Source organism: Gymnoscopelus microlampas, assembly GCF_963454915.1.
Source record: "Gymnoscopelus microlampas genome assembly, chromosome: 22".
Classification (NCBI taxonomy): domain Eukaryota; kingdom Metazoa; phylum Chordata; class Actinopteri; order Myctophiformes; family Myctophidae; genus Gymnoscopelus; species Gymnoscopelus microlampas.
Window position 1 is genome coordinate 13,725,716 of NC_139959.1, and position 19,502 is coordinate 13,745,217.

Below are 19,502 nucleotides of genomic sequence, written 5' to 3' on the forward strand. Positions count from 1 at the left end.
AGCTCATTAAAGGATGTCACTTAAATAAAATATTCGGAAATGCCAACGACCCCAATACCCCCAGCTAAATCCTGGCTGCTCATGCCCCTGTCTGTGATCTTGGGTGTAAAACTAGAACATGATAGCTTCATGCACAAGCAGTGGCAAACAAGTAGCTACATTTACTTGGGTACTTATACTTAAGTAAATGTTTTGAGTATCTGTACATTACTTGAGTATTTGTGTTTTGAATACTTATTCATTTCACTCTACTACATTTCAAAGACAAATAGTACTCCACTATTACATTACATTACATTACAGTCATTTAGCAGACGCTTTTATCCAAAGCGACTTACGATAAGTGCATTCAACATAGGTAGGGAACGAAACTACTAATCACCAGAAGTCTTAAGTGCATTTCCTGCAAAAACAAGCAACCAAGAGTATACCTAGCGCTAAGGTAAAAGTGCTACAGTATATATCAGCTACCTACTTTCTTAAACAGATGAGACAAAATAGCAAAATCAAATGAGCACGAGCTAATACAAAAAGTGTATCGACTAAACAAGATCCAATAAAACAGTACAACAATAAAACAAGAGTTCGTACAACTAGTTAACAACAAGTAAGCCAGACAAAGAGGAAGGGTAGTGTTTCCTGAAGAGGTGGGTTTTCAGCCTGCGGCGAAAGATGGGCAGTGACTCTGCTGTCCTGACATCAGTGGGAAGTTCATTCCACCACTGTGGGGCCAGAACACTATATTTCTAGGAAGTGAACAGGTACATTATGAATGAACCACTTAAGCCATATTTCAAATATAGAGAAGGATGAGGTTGTCAGTGCGTCAGGCACCCAGAACTAGTGGTAAGCAAACTGACACTATGGGAGCCAACCCAGGGCAAAGCCAGGAAAGGCAAGAAGCGCACCACCTACGTAGATCCACTGCGGTATGACAGCTTAGCTAACAAGACTGTAGAACTCAAGACCGTGAAGCTAGATAGGAGACTGTGGAGGGCAGCGATTCAGGAGTCCCGAGTTGGTGTTGACTCTGGCATCGCATCACATCAAATATAATGAAAATAGCCAATTTAAAAGCTCACAGCTGTAGATCTATAATTTTCATTATTATTGAAAATGTCTGGAATGTCCTCATAAATACACAGTATAACTATCAGAGAAATAAATGAATACAGCTTTTCATTCTTTCAGAATCTCAACAAGACACTGGTGTATACAACCATATTGACAGAAAAGAAGCAAACTCGAAAATGGTTAAATCAGCTGGTACACTGGAGCAGTGTGGACAGGGCATCAAGGCCACTGTGGCATTAGGGCAGGGGTATTCAACAAGATTAGGCTGGGGGCCACAATTGTAAAATTGCTTGAAGTCGGGGCCACAAGACAAACAAAATCCAAACGCACAACCAACGGCAGTTGAATATCACTGCCTTAGGGTGTATAATTCTTTGAAGGGTATGAGACCAAAAAGAGGGGAAACGGCAGCCATGGCCTCCACGAAATTCCTGCCCTGCCCTATCTATACTTTGACTCATACTTTGACTTTTGACTTTTTTTTTAAGGTACGTGGCCTAAATTGGAGATATTTTTACTTTACATTTGGGTGTCATCTCAATCCATTTTATGAGGGTTAAAAGCAGGTGAAAATAAATGGTAAATGGTGCATTTATATAAATCCAAAGCTCTTAACAATATGCATTACATTCACCCATTCACACACGAACACACACACATACAGCTGACACCATTCTGCTCATCGGGGCAGCAACAGGTTTCAGTATCCTGCCCAAAGGACACTTCGAAGGAGCCGGGAACATAGAGAACACACAGTGCTATTCAGATTATCAGATAGATTATGTTACACTATTGTAAATATGTTTGTAATTATAGAGCAATATTTTTGATCTGTTTCTGCTATAAAATGTAATTGGTCAACCCTCTTTATTTGCATTTTACCAACTGGCACTACAATATTATATGAAAAAGACTGCAGTGGATTGAAAATGATGTATTCTCTTCTACTACAAAGACAGGCAAGGATTCCTTAATTAGTGTAATTAATTAGAATAGACTTTTAGGAACCATCCAAGTAATTAACATTTGAGCATTGTTTGTTGTTCATGAATACGTAATCATACTAATAGCTCAGCCTTTTTAAGAGCCTGTTCAACAAATTAATGAATGGTCACACGGCTGCATCATAAAATGTTGATGAGAAACCATTACTTATAGTGCTTTGTGCTAAAATACTGTTCGAGACGAAACCATAAATTACGTAAAATACTAGAGCTTCGCATCAATGGAGTAGTCGAATCCGGGAAAACCAATAAATGTTCCTAGCCAGGATTCGAGCAATAGGGCAGCTTCCAACACATTTTGTAATCAGCTTGATTAGAACAAGCATTATTACACAGTTCAAACTCACAGCAAGTTTAAGTTTTGTTGTGTTAAAAGTGATATGTGGTGGTGACACTTTCCGTATGTCTCTTTCTTTTCTCTTTCTCTCTCTTCATAACATACAATATATTTATTGATTTTCACAGTTTCACATTTTAATGTAAACCAATATTATTGTTTTTCTTTTTCAAAATAAACAAGTGGCAGTAAATACTCTCTCTCGCTGGTCTAATCGCTTTTCTTCTTATTTGTCGAAGAGGCAGATGGGAACATATGGCTCACAATATGGGAACACATGAACACGAAAAAGACAATTTCAAGGAGGCCATGAAGGCCATAGCTTCTGTGGCCTCTAAGTTTGACCTTATGCCCTTACAAAAATTAAATGCCCTCAGGTCACAGTGGCTTACCGTGATTTAACCATTTTCTCCTCTGCCTCTTTCCAGACAATATGTTTGGGGAGGGGGGGTTACTATTGATGGTACACAGTGAAGAGAGACAAGAAACAGGGAGAGAGTGAAACGCAGAAAGGGTCCGCCGTGCTCGGGAATCGAACCCAGTTAATATAACACATAATTGGGGTTGTTGTATTTTGTCTCCTTGCTCTTCTATTGAGACATTTAGATCATGTCAAGGGTCATGTCTCACCTAGACACAGGATCTGACACACATTTTGACCTGATGGTCAAGATTTAATTTATCCCCTGAGCAAGCAGTCAGGCTCTATTAGCTCATTGGTAAAAAATAAATAAATTCATTAGTTCTTGGACTTAAAAGCATTGTTTAAATTGATGGCCTTGCTGCCCTGGTATTTGAGCTTTATGCCCTCAAAAGATTTTAAACGCTGAAAGCCAAGTGGCCTTCCACCTAAAATGATTAGATTCCAGGCATGGACCACATCCTATTAGAGATTAAAGAACAATACTTGCTATTTTTCATACCTATTTGACTTGAAAAAGTCATACTGTTTTGTTATTTTGGGTCTATTCTGACAGAATACTGTTTGTGAAGATATGCAATTATGCATTGATCTCCTCAAAACCCATGAAAATCATTGCATCAGACAATTATTGTTTAGGGTCATGAATTAAAATAAATACCTCTGCAAACAGCCAGGACATCCTCTCTCTGTCGGTCCTCCAGATAAGGAACCATTTTTTCTCCCTATAATAGAAAAAAGCAGAAAAGTGTATTGAATTAGACAAGTCACCTCCTTCAGGCAGGAAATGCTATGATCTTTAACGTATATTCTCTTTAAAAAGTCAACTTCTTGTGGAAAACCAAATGATCACTTATAAGTACAATTTTGAGGTATTCTTTACTTTATTTTTTCCGATTTTCTGTACTATTACTTCTACTCCACTACATCTCAGAGGAAAACATTGTAGCCTACTTTTACTCCACTACAATTATGAAAACTTTAGTTACTAGTTACTGTAGATTTTGAATATTATTACAAAACACACATAACCACTTCAGCCCTATAGCCTGCCCTATAGCCTATATTTCGGCCATTTGAAAATAAGTTTAACAGATACAATCTCACAATGCGTCGGGATGCAAGGCATTGTGAGCTTGTAGATCGGCTATTTTCAAAATATTTTTTATACATTTTGAACTTGTGAAATGGAACATTCTGCACAATGAGTAACCTACTTTTACTTTTGTACTTTAACTATATTTTGATACCAATATTTTTGCACTTTTACTCAAGAGAACATTTTGAATACGGGACTTCTAGCTACTTGTAAGAGTATATCTACATCGCAGTACAGATACTTTTACTTAAGTAAAAACATGTGAGTTACAGTACTTCTTCACTGGTAAGTGATAGTGATAGGTGATTTCTGGCTGCATGTGCGTCACCGTCACATCAGTGCCAGTGCCACCATTGTATGCAGTACGAGTCTTTTGATTGATTTTGATGATTCGTTTAACTTTTAACCCAGTGGTTCTCAATCTCAACCAGTGGTCCTTGAGGGGGTTCCAGGCCCAGGTAAATGATGGAGAGGGTAACCAAATGGACCCTTATAGATCTTTAACTCTTGAGTGTAAAATGAAACAAAATGTTTTTGTTAAACATCTGCATTACTTCATTTACAATAAGTCTAGACAATTATTGAGAATGTAGAAGAACTGTTGTTTTGATCAACGTTTGCCTGTTCCTGTTGTCTCTCCTATGGTAGCCTACCAGCATCAATAAAGCATGGAATTTGGAACAAACCCCGTTTTAACCGTTTTAACCGATCAGAAGCGATCAAACTGGCCTAGTGTTTACTGTAAAATACGCACGCGTTTTAAATCCAGCATTGAAATATGTAGTAATGTGCCTGTCACGTTTATTTACATGGCCATGCTAGATTGAAGGAAAAAAAAGTATATACTCCTCCTTCGAGCCGGATTTGAACCAGCGACCTAAGGATTTCAGTGTGTAACCGCTACAGTCCTCCGCTCTACCAACTGAGCTATCGAAGGGAGCTGACAACTTTCATGGCCAATTCGTTTATTAAAATTTGAATTAACCGTTCTTCAAAACATCGTTGATTCCACTTTTCCTTCGGCGTTTTCGTGGGCAAATGTGTGTTTCCGACTTTCCGTTTCTCCTGATTATCAGACCGAAGATCCGGTCCGTTCCGTGGAGTGGGCGGGGTCTATGGTCTGGAGCCACGGTTCGGTTTCATTTATACATTTTCCCCCGAAAGTACTTAATTCATTATTTCATAGGTTAAGATACTGAACCTCGGTTAACTTTCTCTTTAGACCAGGGCCAGGCACGTATTCCACTGTTGATACAGTAGATGGAAAAGGTCTCCGTCTGAGTCCAGCTATGGGATGGGGGGGTGTGTGTACTCGGGTGCACTGCAGTCACGCAGACGGGGCTAGTGCTGCCTGGCTATGCTAAAAAAGCTCTGTCGTCGAACGAACGCGGGTTTTACATGGCTCTGGCCTGGGCGTTTATGCACGTTGATAAAGACAATTCACAATAACATGATAGTTTTGTCTTGTTCATTAACCAAAAGTTAAAATAAAACAGCGCCTAAAGATGAACAATGGTGGCATCACTAGACTAGTGGTGATATAACAGTCATTCTACAAACTTGAGCTCAACGGGGAATTAGCTCAAATGGTAGAGCGCTCGCTTAGCATGCGAGAGGTAGCGGGATCGATGCCCGCATTCTCCAATTAACTTTATACTTTTCAGCTGTGACTGATGTAAGCCTACTGATCGCCAAAATCACGCAAATCGACCTCGTTCAGTCCATTTTCTCACCACTCACAGCACTGCCGATCCCGGCCCGTCTCTATATCAATTCGAACCAATAAAATCCACTACCAACCAACTCCACTTCTTGCCAATGAGCTCCTTCTCGTTAAATTCTTACCAATCTAAACACCCGCGGCCCAGTTAACAATAACACCGCTCCTTACGTTCTCTTTTTAGCTATCCAGTGGCGGAAAGTAACTAAGTACATATTCTCAAGTACTGCACTTTTCCCCCTTCTTTTAATATTTTGAGGTATTTGTACTTTACCTGAGTATTTCCAATTCTTTTAGTTCTACTCCACTATCTCAGAGGCAAATATTGTACTTTTACTCCATTAGCCTACTACCGGTATTTGAACACTTAAGTTACTTTGTAGATTTAGCCCTTAAACTTCAGCCCTTAAACGTTGGTTAAACATACACACAACGTGATGCTACACATTGTGAGCTTGTAGATATGCTATTTTCAAACATTTTAGTACTTTTACTTTCGCTACTTTAAATATATTTTTATGCCAATACTTTTGTACTTTTACTCAAGTAACATTTTGAACACAGGCCTTTGTATCATGTATCAAGGCTACCATGATATGTGACATTGTAATGTAATGGCAAAATGACATTGTAATGGCAAAGATTGGAAACAAACAACCGTTGTACTACCTGGTGAAGTTTTATAAGCCAAGAACATCCGAGTTCGACACACATCTATGAATTGAAGTAGGCCCTGGTCCAGTGTAGTGGCAGGTGGCATCATCACCTTGCATGTCAGTCTGCTTAACAAGGGGGTGTGGCACTGGTGATGTAAAAGTTAAAGGACGACTTCACCCATTTTCAACCTGTCTTCATATAATTGGTCCTCACTAATGCTCATCATAAAATGGTAAAATGTTCTTCTACTCTGTCTGTCTCAGAGGAGGGCTGTGGACAGTTCAGAAACCCGTCTACCAGTGACATCATGATGGGGAATCCAAGCTAATAGAAACAGCAGGCTTTCTATTTCTGGAAAGTTGCAATGCAATAATGGAAGCCATTGTTCTCGCGTTAATAAAAATCTAAATAAAACATTTGAAATCTTGTTGGAAAAAAAAATCCTGCCTAACGATGATGTCACTGGTAGACAGGTTTCTCGACTGTCCACAGCCCTCCTATGAGACACAGACCAAGTAGAAAAAAATGGTACCATTTTATCATGAGTATTAGTGAGGACCAATTATATGAAGATAGGTTGAAAATCGGTGAAGTCGTCCTTTAACATGTATGATAAATTGTGTTTAAAATGGTGAGATGACTGAGATCAAGCAGCCATTGCCCTGTGGAATGCCCTCCCTTCAACCCAAAAAATCCCTAAATTCACTTGCAAGATTTAAGAATGACCTCAAATCACTCCATCTTAACACTAACTGGTCATAGTTAGATCCCTACCCAGGATAGCCCACTCTGCATTGGATTCTTCTCTTACGGTACCTCTTGTCCTGTACATCAGTGGTCTTCAACGTTTTCAGGTCAAGGACCCCCTAGCTGAGAGAGATATGAAGCAGGGATCCCCTCTACATATTGCATAAAATTGAGATGCAGATTAAACTCTTTTTTTTTACATGGTCTGCTCTTTTTTCCCTCTACGCGATACCTCTTTGCAAAAAATAGCCGATCTACAAGCTCGGCTATTTTTGGCTGAAGTTCTCCTCAGAAAAGGGATGCTAGGGTTTAAGTGGTTAATGTAAAAAAGAAAATTCCAATCACACAAAGATTTGGCGGACCCCCTATAGTAGCTCTGAGGATCCCCTATGGACCCCCTGTTGAAGACCCCTGCTACACATTGCTCCCAGCTTATATAAGGATTTATTTGTCTTTGTTTCATGGTTGTTCGTGCAGTTTGTTGCGTGTAGTTCTATGTCTCAAGGTGGACCACAATGGAAACAAGCTGTCTTTTTTGTGTATAATCCAGGTTGACGTTTTTCCTAATTAATCTGTTGTGATTTTTTTAAACTGCCAATAAAGTAAAAAAAAAAGAAAAAGATGGCATCATCCCTAAATTGCAAAACAGACCTGATTTCATCTCTGAATTTAGTAAGAAGGAATAAGCCAATTAGTCAGCGTGTCTGAGATGAGAGCCACAGACCCAGGCCATGGCAGCAGCTGCTTAAGCTCTGCCCTGCTAGACCAGCCCATAGTATCACTTTCAAATATGGCCAAGTAAATATGGCAACCAACCTTTGACGTGACAGGCAGCTAGAGTCTAAAAAAAGACCTGACACACCAGCGCCTGCTAGATTAGGAGGACCATACACCCACTGGAAAGAGAGCAACAGGCCTATTCTTTAGCTTAGCCCAGGGCCTTACTTTACATTCCTTTAAGAAATTAATGCTTATGTACAGTATTAATAGCTTAGGCTAAGAAGTTAGACATTTTTCGTGTTTTATGTCTTATACATTGCTTTTGTCTCAACATGAATGCCGGCATGCAGGACTTGGAGAAACAGCTCATTTGCCCCATTTGCTTGGAAACGTTTACAAAGCCTGTGGTTATCCTTCCTTGCCAGCACAACCTCTGCAGAAAGTGTGCCAATGACGTTTTCCAGGTAAGAATCTTTATGTTATTTGATTTGATTTGATTAACAACAAAGCAAGAGCCACCATGACATTACATAACAGGACTTGCTTGTGTATTAAAACAGCAAGAGGTTAAAATAGGTGTTAAATATAGCCATTGCTATAGAGTGTTCGTTCAGTAACAGGAGTCTCTGTCTCTCCAGCTCTTTAGTAAACAGAAAGTGCATGTTCAGGTCAGGATACCTATTTTATCCAATCAAGAGAGAGAACTTATACAGGATACAGGATAAATAAGTGAAATTGGAAGTGATGACGCAAAGAAATGAGCATACAAAATTGGAATTGCAACACTATATGAAACTGATAAATGGGTAGGCTACTCTATCCTGATTGATTAAACTGGCAAACCACCTGAAAATCTATTTTCTGTTTATTAAAGAGCTGGAGAGACGGATACACCTGTTATTGAACAAACACTCTGTAGGCAAAAAGTTAAAGGTCTATATTGAGATAACAATCATTACTATAGACTATACTATAGTCTATAGCAATGATTGCTATCTGAATATAGTCATTATAGGAATGATTGTTATCTGAATATAGACCTTTAACTTTAACACAAAAAAAACACATTTTGTTTTAACCCAAAAATATTACTTATGCTACCTTTAAAGTAAGTATATCTTACTAGTGCCCTATAATGTTCCTCTATTTTTTTTTCATGCCCTATAATGTTATTGAATTCATGACAAATGTGTCAGACAAATAAACTCTTTGTTGATTGTTGATAATGCTCATAGAGTATACATTTCTGCTACTGCTTCTTAAACCTCATGTAAAATAATAACATCTTGGCAAAGATGAGATGAGCATGATATTCATTACGGCCCCCATTCCATGAGCACTAATTTGAGATTTTGATTTGTGACTTTGTCTGTGTCCGTTTACAGGCTTCAAACCCATACCTTCCTACAAGGGGGGGGTCAGCGACATCCGGTGGCCGCTTCAGATGTCCATCCTGCAGGCATGAGGTGGTGCTGGACAGGCATGGAGTCTATGGGCTCCAGAGGAACCTTCTGGTGGAGAACATTATCGACATGTTCAAACAGGAGTCCAGCAGGTGAGACCGATAGGAAACTAATCTGCGTCCCGGCCGCCCCCTTCTTTTTCCATATGGGCAAAATCAAAACGAAGAATGCAATCATATGTTTGCTAAAATATTTTCATACAGTACTTCTTGTAAGATAATAGGCCATGGTATGGCCTATTATATCTTCACCCATTATGACATGGAATTTGACTTATTCAATTGCAAATCAGAACAACGTTACCTCTGTAGTAATATAAATGTGTTTAATCATTGATCACTATACATCTGTGCACATCTCCTGTAAGTTTCATGATTCAACCTGAGAATACATTGACATTGCTGTGGCCTCTATGATGCAGAATGGCTGTGTCCCCTTTGTCTCCTATATAATTCTAATGTGCAAAAATAGGTCTGCTTTGTATTAATATATTGCTGCTCATTGGTGTACCATTGGTGATGAACTACATTCCCCCAAAATTAACCAACTAGTGCTCTGAACAAATCCTTTGTACTCTCTGGGTTATTATCTCTGTACAATTCCCTGTACAATGTTTTTAAGAGCTTTGCTTTGCTATAATTCTCCCTTTGCTCAGGCTTAGTTTCTAAATAGTAAAAGCTATTCTGTGCGTAGCAATGGATACAGAGATGGGCACAAGACATGTATTGGTGGATTGTACCTGTCTTGTCTCACATCTAGTTGGTGCAATAGGTCAGTGTAGAAGCTGCTTGTGGGGCCACAAAGCTTGTCTGGTGAGTCAGAGGCATTCATGGATGACAGTTTCTGGCCCTACTCATACAGTATGTGTAGCATACTATAGTCCTACCTAAAAACCAATAGCCTAATATTTCTCTTGGCCAAGGGAGGATTCACCTTTGGTTTGCCGTCCGGGAGACTTGGGTACTTCAAATCAAGGTGGTTATGCACTCACTACTCCCTGGTGCTGACTGTCAGCAGGCTTGTATGTCACCAGATCTACAGCGTTTCAGCTCAAATAATCAAGGTCTGTTAGTTTGACTAGAGCTGACTCTGTGACACAAATACAAATAATAAAGCAAACTTTCAGGAAGGTAACACTGTTTTCTTTAAACATGCTTTTTTTGTTAGCGTCAGCAAGCCAGCGCCAGAGAGAAAGGAGGAGACACCCATGTGTGAGGCTCATGTGGAAGAAAAGATCAACATCTACTGTGTGACCCACAGTGTCCCCACATGCTCCATGTGCAAGGTATTTGGAGCTCACAAAGACTGCGAGGTGGCACCTCTCACAAGCATCTACCAGACGCAAAAGGTGAGAACCGAGACTCTGATGGAAGGAACTGCTATTACCAAACACGTGGCCTGTATTCCGGATGTATTCTTGATAACAAACTGACAGGTGAACAAATTGCATCAAAAGTGATCAAGAAAGTCAATCAAAGAACAAGGGCAGGGCAGGATTTCCTCTTTTGTCAACAAAATTGCTCTCAAGACTCTAGCTGGAGCCCTCATTCAATGCCATTTTGGTTCTCCAACATCTCAATGTCACTAAAAACTAAGCTCCAGACCTCCCAAACTGATACGACTTCTTCTCGGCCTTAAGCCCATGACACACCTAATTCCAACATACTTTGCTAGTTTGGGATGGCTCAGGGTAGAAGTCAGGGGGACAGCGCCCTCAATACCCTCATACCTGTCTTAACTACTTCTCCAAAGTGAGTGACAATAGCCACAACACTACGGGGGCGACCATGATCTGGTACCACCCAAATTTAGAGCAAACATGAGAAAATTCTATATTCTGCCACCAAAATGTGGAATGCCCTGACACCATCCATGTGATGTGTCATGTGAATCATTGGCTTCTTTCAAAACTGGCCTGAAAAAACATCTATCAGGAGACCAAAAGGGGAGGCAAATATAAATTCCCATCGAAAGGAGGTGTCATTTACTGCCGTCGTTTTCCCTTTTTCTCCATCCACATATAGTGTAGTATTTGTTGATGACATGTACTGTAGTATTGTGTATTTTTTTTAATGCTATGTAATGTTGGTGAATTGAATACATAATTTCCACAATGGAATTAAGTCCCCAGGACTTTTTTGTATTATCCTTTTAGCCTTAATGTCTTACTGTACAACATGCTGACTAATAAAGTATTCACACACACACACACACACACACACACACACACACACACACACACACACACACACACACACACACACACACACACACACACACACACACACACACGCGTGTGTGGATAAATGCTCAGGTTTTTACTTCCCTGTGTCCTTGTCCTCCCAGACGGAGCTGAGCGACGGCATAGCCATGATGGTGGGGAGCAATGATAGGATCCAGGGGATCATTAGTCAACTGGAGGAAGCCTGTCGGGCCATAGAGGTCAGTGTCCCACCACAACTGCACGTGGCCATTCACTCACACAGCAAGACACCCCCTCTAGCTGCACCCAAATGCCCTCACCCAACCAAACTAACTTATAGCATGAATCACAGTCTGTGTTTCACTTTTGTAAGTGAGCCTGTCTGTTAATGTCTGTTAGAGACGTGCAAGAGAGAGAGAGAGAGAGAGAAGTTGGACAGTAAAGACACGCTTCAATGTCTCTGTCTATCTCCATCTCCCCTGTAGTCACCACGCGTATGCTGCTACTATGAATAGAGCCCTGCCATTGTCCCTTACCTCGGACATCACAAAAAAATATATAATTGATGGTACAAGGACAGCGCTTCTTTGGTCCACACACGGCACTGGAGATTATAAGCTACAGTTTAGCAAGGAGGAAGTGTGGGTGCTTATGACCTCCTATGGAACACGCTTGGGGTTAAGATGGACTAGCAGGCCCTGCTGTCTTTCCTGCACATATGGCATCATCAGATAGTCAAGTCTAATCTGCGTTTGTAGTAAAACTATCCTGGCCCGCACATCTAGCCTACAATATAAGCTATTCTATTATTACAATTATTGTGGGCATGCACATGGCTACATATTGAATGACAAACGCGATGCAACAACAGAGGACGCACTTGCCGACTTGTAGTTATGTGTGGGCAAGGCGTGTGTTCCTATTGGTGACAGTTACGAGTGACTGCAAAGAGATAATAGCTTACTAAAGACCTGGAGATTAAAGATGATGTGTAATGTTGTAGAAATGTCATTTAGTGCGTCAAATATGGGTCAAAAAGCTAATACAAATGTATGCTGAACAATTTAAAGTAGACTATGCAGTGACTAGAGGCATGATGGATTTTTTTGCGAATTATTTTTGGAAATTGGACACACGTGTGGTCTGCTAGAACGAAGCTCAACAAAGAATGCGAATAAACAAGTGTCGAACCACAAGCCAATTATAATAATAGATTACTTATATTACATCATCAACGACATTGACTCTTTCACCTGCATTGTGGTGATGAATGATTAAATAGTAAAATTACTTATTACATCATCAACTACATTGACTCTTTCACCTGAATTGTGGCAATGAATGATTAAAGAGGATGGACTTTCAGAATGTATGACTCGTATTGTGCATGTGAACTTGTTTGTATGTGTGCATGTGTTTGAGAATATGCATTTGTGCACCTGTCTCCCTAAACGTTTCTGCTGCCCTTGTTCATGCTTGCACAGGAGAGTGGTAGGAGGCAAAAGTCCCTGGTGTGTGAGAAGTTTGATCACTTGTATGCCATCCTGGAGGAAAAGAAGAGGGTGATGGGCCAGCGGGTGACACTTGAACAGGAAGAGAAGCTCAACTACATCCGAGGCCTAACCAGGAAGTACGGAGACCATTTAGAGGAGAGTTGTAAGACAGTGGAGACAGGAATTCAGACCATGGAGGAGCCAGAGATGGCCGTCTTCCTACAGGTGAGAGTCGGTAATAATAACTACAGCATATTATGTCCCACAAAATTATAAAGTTCAATTTGTAAGCAACGTTATAGACTCAGCTGCTATGGGCTTAACTGTATTACTACGTATATACATAATAGGGCGCATCAGGCACTAATACCCAACATTCCATAGTGCCGGTTTAAGCCTGATTGTCTTTTTTCAGTGAAAATAAGTTTTAGTCGAGCGACACATCACACCAGACTTTAAATTGTCACCGAAGCATAAATTTGACTTTAAGAAGTCCATTGTAATTATACTATGATCACAGTTTCATATTTGGACTTAACCAACTTCACTTAACTTTGTCAAAAGACAAATGGCTAAAATAGCAGATCTATAGATCTGCTACTTTAACTTTTTTGAAAATTGAAAAAAGGAAGAATATGTATACATTTTTTAGAAAATGTTAAAAAAACTTTTGGAAGAAAATAAATTACTAATTTACTTTTTACATTTTAGAAATTTTGCCCAAGATAGATACACCAGAGTTAATGTGTTTAAACAACTTGATGTGATGTTTTTCTCTCTCCTGGGTTGTTTCCTTTCCTTTCCGACAGGCGTCAAAGCCTCTCCTCATAAAGTGAGTATGTGTGTTTATAATGGGGCAATTGTGTATCACCAAATAAATTACTATCTAAAAGGCTGGCATTTCTCTTAATCGAACAAACTGTTGTCAGGATTATGGAAGCGTCGAGTACGGCCCACCTGGAAAAGGTTGAGCGTGGCTACGAGAACATGGATCACTACAGTGTCAACTTCACAAAGGAAGGAAGGGCCCTGCGCACCATTGACTTCATCCAAGGTAAACAGCACAGAGATTCCGTCATATGAATTTCATATTCCGTGGCTGTGTGTAGACTCTCGTGTGGTCTGACATATTTGCTGTTCAAAGACAAAAATAATCACATCCCCCGTCCCTGGGGCTGAGCCAAAATGCAAAAGCAGCTAAACCATGAAGCAAAACAAAGGGCTCGCAAATCACTTTAGATGCTCCAACTTTATTAGCAAAACAGCAGAAAAGTTTCGACCTTGCGGTGTTCTTCAGGTTAGGTCAAGAACAGGAAATAACATCTTTTTTATATCAAAGATACAAAGGTGGTGGTGGTGGTGGTTCTGGACAAATTGGTTGCCGGCCCCACCTGGTGACCAGGGGCGGTACCAAGATTGATACAAATATTAGAGTAGCAAAAAAACAGCTGACATATTTGCTGCCTACATGTCCTTCCGTCTACAGATGATGAAGACGATGAAGAAGTTGAGGACGGAGAGGAAGGCGCTGAGGAAGGAGAGGGAATTCAGGCCTCTTCGGGTGGGGGCAACGCAACCTCAGTCCAACTCGGTGTGTCCCCGCTGATGAACCCCACCCCCAATACGGACAAGAGCGCTGCCTCAACTTAGCTGTCAGCCTTTGGCCCAGACAATTCTTACGCTGGATGGAATCAGGATGAATGGTGTGTGTTGCTCCAAGATCTTTATTTTCAGGTCAATTATGTTCACTGAACTGTTCGTTACTGTTGGGCAGAAACCTTGAACAAAACTGTTACTTTTCAGGAAATGGAAAGAATTGTCTGGATCCACTGTAGTTATTAATTACTCACAAGCTTGTGTTGCTCTTTTCATTGGTTCAATATGAATAAACCACTTTCACTTTCATTTTCTAAATGTTTCTAAAAGAGAGAAAATAGCAGATATACAAGCTTGTTAACTATTTTTGTAACTTTTACACTCTTTTACGACAAAGCAGACGTTAATTTACAAATAATAATAATATTTAGGTACAAGGTTTCTGCCTGACAACAACGATGATTGGATGGAAATGGGCCCTTACGGGTCAGAGTTAAGGTGACACTCCTGATTTGCCTGTGAGTGGTACTTGAGGAACTAAGAGTTCAGAGAAGAGGGAATATGAAGTCTCAAGTTCTCACCCTTGTTCTCACCTTGATGGCTGGGATTGGTGTGATGGGTGGCATGGAAGTGGAAGGTGGTGTTTTTTTTTCAAGTGTTGCTGATAGGTTGAATGTTATCATGATCATGTTAATGATGGAGGAATTTATGACCTCATAACGTACTGTATATATTACATAACGTATGTTCGTCAGTTGATGGCTTTAGGTAGATGTAAAACAGGCTGGCTATGAGTGTCTGTGGGGTGACAAAAATTCCTCGATTTTTATTCTTTTCTTTTTCTTGTCTTTTTTAAGCCATTGAGTGCTTTGAGTACATCGTTATATTTCAAACAAGAAGGCCTCCCTTTTCCCCTCTGTGTTTACTTTTTATACACACTGATGTTATTATTTCATAAATAGGATGCTGCATCAACAAATACAGGGAGAAAATGACATGTGATTTTTATACACATGAATATACACAGGTAATTTATACACAGGTATTCTATATTTCAACAGCTCATTTGTGGCAGGCTGCTTTGAACACTGTATTCTCTGGTATATTATTTGGTTAGAGAAAATCTGTGTTGCCATATTCTACCATTCTTCTTTGGCCATTAAACATGTAATTGCACAAGCACCTTTTTCACAGTCATTGGCAATTGTTCACATGATGGAGAGACTGAACAATGAAAAAAATCTTGTATAATCAGGCTATGATTGCACCCCAGTTCTGTGTGTGTGTGTGTGTGTGTGTGTGTGTGTGTGTGTGTGTGTGTGTGTGTGTGTGTGTGTGTGTGTGTGTGTGTGTGTGTGTGTGTGTGTGTGTGTGTGTGTGTGTGTGTGTGTGTGTGTGTGTGTGTGTGTGTGTGTGTGTGTGTGTGTGAGAGAGAGAGAGAGAGAGACAGTGGGTGAGCGAGCGAGCGAAAGGGAATAAAGTTTATTGCCCTCTACTCTACACTCGTCTCTTTCTATAAAACCAATGTGTTGTCTTCATTTCTATACTGTAGCTTGAAGCTTCCTCGCAAGGGTCTGAACTTTCTGCAACTCTGGTCTGCCATGGAGTCAATTCTAATTATTGTCCAACATCTCTCAGTTGCTTGGATCATTTACAGATGGATTCAATGCAGTATTAAGCCCCCCAGTTGCTAAGTAGGGCAAACAGAATAGGATGACTCACACCCTTGATACTTGTTTAGTTCTCCCTGACACCAGGGGTCAAGGATCAGCACTGCATGCACATACACACACACACACACACACACACACACACACACACGTGCATACGCGTGCGCACGCACACACGCTCGTGCACGCGCGCACACACACACACACACACACACACACACACACACACACACACACACACACACACACACACACACACACACACACACACACACACACAAGCTTATTTTCACACTTATTAGTTGCCAGTTGTGTCTCTTCTAGCTGCCTCAGTGGTTGCCTTGCAGGTGTAATGTGATCAAGGGCTTCAGAAGAAAAAGAATGCTTCGTAAAAGCTCACCGTCTGCACGTACTTGTCACACTCACAGATACTTTCCTCACATTTGTTTTTCTGGCTTTTTTTTAAATCACATCTGCGTCTCTTTTGCAGATATAATTTGAGCCTTGACATTGGTGTAAAAAGGGCATATCATTAATTAAACCCTCTATACTTAGTAAACTTGGAACGCTCTTTTCCCCCCTCTAAACAAAATCTATTCGCCAAAAATAACCGATCTGACATTGTGCTGTGAGCTAGCAGATCTGCTATTTTTGGCAAATGTTCCCCCAGAATAGGGATGCTATAGGGTTCAAATGTTTTTAATAAATAATCTGGGAGTCCCAGGTTGGGACGATACTTGTGACATAGTTATAATGTAATATGGTTTGTGCATTCAGAGACAGACCCTTTATTGTAAATCAAGCAATGTTCATGTAACCTGACATAATGGCCTTTCATATTTTCACTATATTTCCACCAACCACTTCTATGCAACAGTACGTCTATCTTTAAGCCAAAACAAATCAAGACAAATTCCTGTGCCAACATACTTTCTGAATGGAAAATATTTTAAAATCACATAGATATAACCTGACATGAATCTATTTTTTTTGTTAATAATTTCCAATAATTCATTATTCACATTAATGATATTCACAGAGAAATGTAAACGATGCTTTTCATATTTTATTTAAAAATATAGATATACAGTAAGACGTTCTCTTGAACAACGAAAATGTCTGGTTGCTCATAAGTTTATTAACAAACATAAATATACCATAAATATACTGAAACATAATATGAAAAATGATAGTCTATATGTAAAAAAACACCGACCACAATAAAAACTGATATTTCAGGCATAGTAACATACAATCGGATAATTACAAGTCATGCCTATCTATGCTCTGTTGTTTGAGCTTTAAAGCTATGGAATAAATACTTATAAATAACGGTGGTGATTAAGTAGATATGGTAAAAAAAAATATTATAATCAGTGCTGTAAATAACTTAGTACATTTACTCAAGTACTGTACTTAAGTACAATTTTAAAGTATTTTTTACTTTACTGGGGTATTTCAAATTTTCAGTACTTTTACTTCTACTATACATCTCAGAGGCAAATATTGTACTTTTACTCCAATACATTTATTTGAAAACTTGAGTTACTAATTACTTTGTAGATTTTGATTATTATATTATTATTATTGCAAAACATACATTACCCACTATATCTATATACATTTCGGCCATTTGAAAATAGACGATCTACAAGCTTATGATGCATGGCGATGTGACACATTGTGAGCTTGTAGATCTGCTATTTTCAAAAAAGAAAAAAAAAAAAACATTTGAAAACTTGTGAAATGGGATATTCTGCATAATAAGTACTTTCTACTTTTGATACTTTAAGTACATTTTTGTGCTTTTACCAAAATAGGCTACATTTTGCATTCCGGACTTTAACTTGTAACAAGAGTATTTCTACATCGCAGTATTGATAGGCTACTTTTACTTAAGTAAAACATATGAGTACTTTTTCCACCACTGATTATAATTATGATAAAAAATAAAAAATAAAACGAAACAACTCTTTGGTGGACGGGTCGAGATCTTCATTTCCCGAAGAGGTCCATCATTCGTCTGTTACTCTGCGCCTGTTGGGCCAAATTCTCAGCTCTGGACATTTCCATCATCTCGCGGAGCAGGTGGAAGGTGAGATCCAGGGAGATCGGCGGCTCCTCGGACCTCCTTCCCCGCACCGCCCAGTCATTCAGGTGGCTTGTTGCCAAGCCGCCTACGAGCTCCTTCAGGCTCCCAGTTTTCCCTTGCAACAGGCGCTGTGTCAGGTGGAGCTGCGAGGCTCTGTTGTAGACTGCGGGTGACCCTCGGGGATACAACATCGACCCTAAAGAGTTCGAGTTCCCGTTGTTGAGTCGGATGAAATACTCCTCCCCAAGCCTCTCCAGGATGGGAACGGATCGCTTCAGCTGGCGGGAGATGCTGGCGGGAGATGATGCTGTGCGCTGCGCTGCGCCAGGGCTGTCGATCACCCTACATTCATAGCGCGGTAAGAAGGCAACGAGCAGAATCACGGTGGTGCCAAGGAGATTGAGCTTCATGTCAGGATAGCAGCAAGAATCTGAGAGAAGAAGGATGCATGATTGCTTTGATTCATTTCATGAGATTATCATAAAATGAACGAAACAAAGGCAAACATTCACGTGGTGTAAATTCAGTGCCCAATATGGAATCCCGTGCGTAAAATGCGCATTTTTCAGGTGATAAATGTGTTAATGTCTCCCTAGATAATGTATGTGTGATTCTTTACCTCTAAGACAAAAACAAGTGCATTTTCAAATAATTATAAACACAGCCTACTATGCAATAGATCAGTTTGTTTTTGCAAACTGTTAATAAAGTATTCAATCAATTAATCAATCATGGTTTGTTGAAACGCAGAATGTTTTGTTTTTTGGGAGAGTGGAACTCTCATTTAATTGGTAACTTAATAGGCATAATAAGTAACACCAAGATAAAATATTTGTTTGTATAGGCTATAGCCCACATATGTTTTTTTTTGTTTTTTTTTGTTTGCCATACCTTAATCGTTATTAAAACTCCAATAGCCTAAGTTCCCTTGAAGAGCGAGATGTCGTCCTTGTTCACGCGTTCAAGAAGTTAGTTTAAGGCTAGATTGACTGGACTTATATAGAAGCCAAGACCCCCACTATGTGCCATGTGCCCCAGTCTGAGTTTAGAATGAGGCTGCGCGTCCGTGCATGGATGGGTGTAACTTGAATGAACGCCTACGACAAAGTGCTTTAGTTTAGCTGAGATGAGATGAGTCATAAGTGTGTGTGTGTGTGTGTGTGTGTGTGTGTGTGTGTGTGTGTGTGTGTGTGTGTGTGTGTGTGT

At 39.9% G+C, this 19,502-nt stretch overlaps 2 protein-coding genes across 2 annotated transcripts; one reads left to right on the forward strand and one right to left on the reverse strand.

Annotated features, from left to right (window-relative positions):
- The first annotated feature begins 7,947 nt into the window (after positions 1-7,947).
- On the forward strand, positions 7,948-15,986 carry trim55b (tripartite motif containing 55b). Its single transcript, XM_084049139.1, has 8 exons — positions 7,948-8,243; positions 9,165-9,334; positions 10,410-10,590; positions 11,589-11,684; positions 12,930-13,163; positions 13,748-13,770; positions 13,868-13,992; positions 14,425-15,986. Exons 1-8 carry the CDS (start codon positions 8,112-8,114, stop codon positions 14,586-14,588), a joined length of 1,125 nt encoding a protein of 374 aa, XP_083905265.1. The 5' UTR covers positions 7,948-8,111; the 3' UTR covers positions 14,589-15,986.
- Positions 15,987-17,837: 1,851 nt separating this feature from the next.
- crhb (corticotropin releasing hormone b) lies at positions 17,838-18,721 on the reverse strand. The gene has a single exon (XM_084049153.1). The coding sequence runs from the start codon at positions 18,704-18,706 to the stop codon at positions 18,200-18,202; it is 507 nt and encodes a 168-aa protein (XP_083905279.1). The 5' UTR covers positions 18,707-18,721; the 3' UTR covers positions 17,838-18,199.
- Positions 18,722-19,502: the final 781 nt, after the last annotated feature.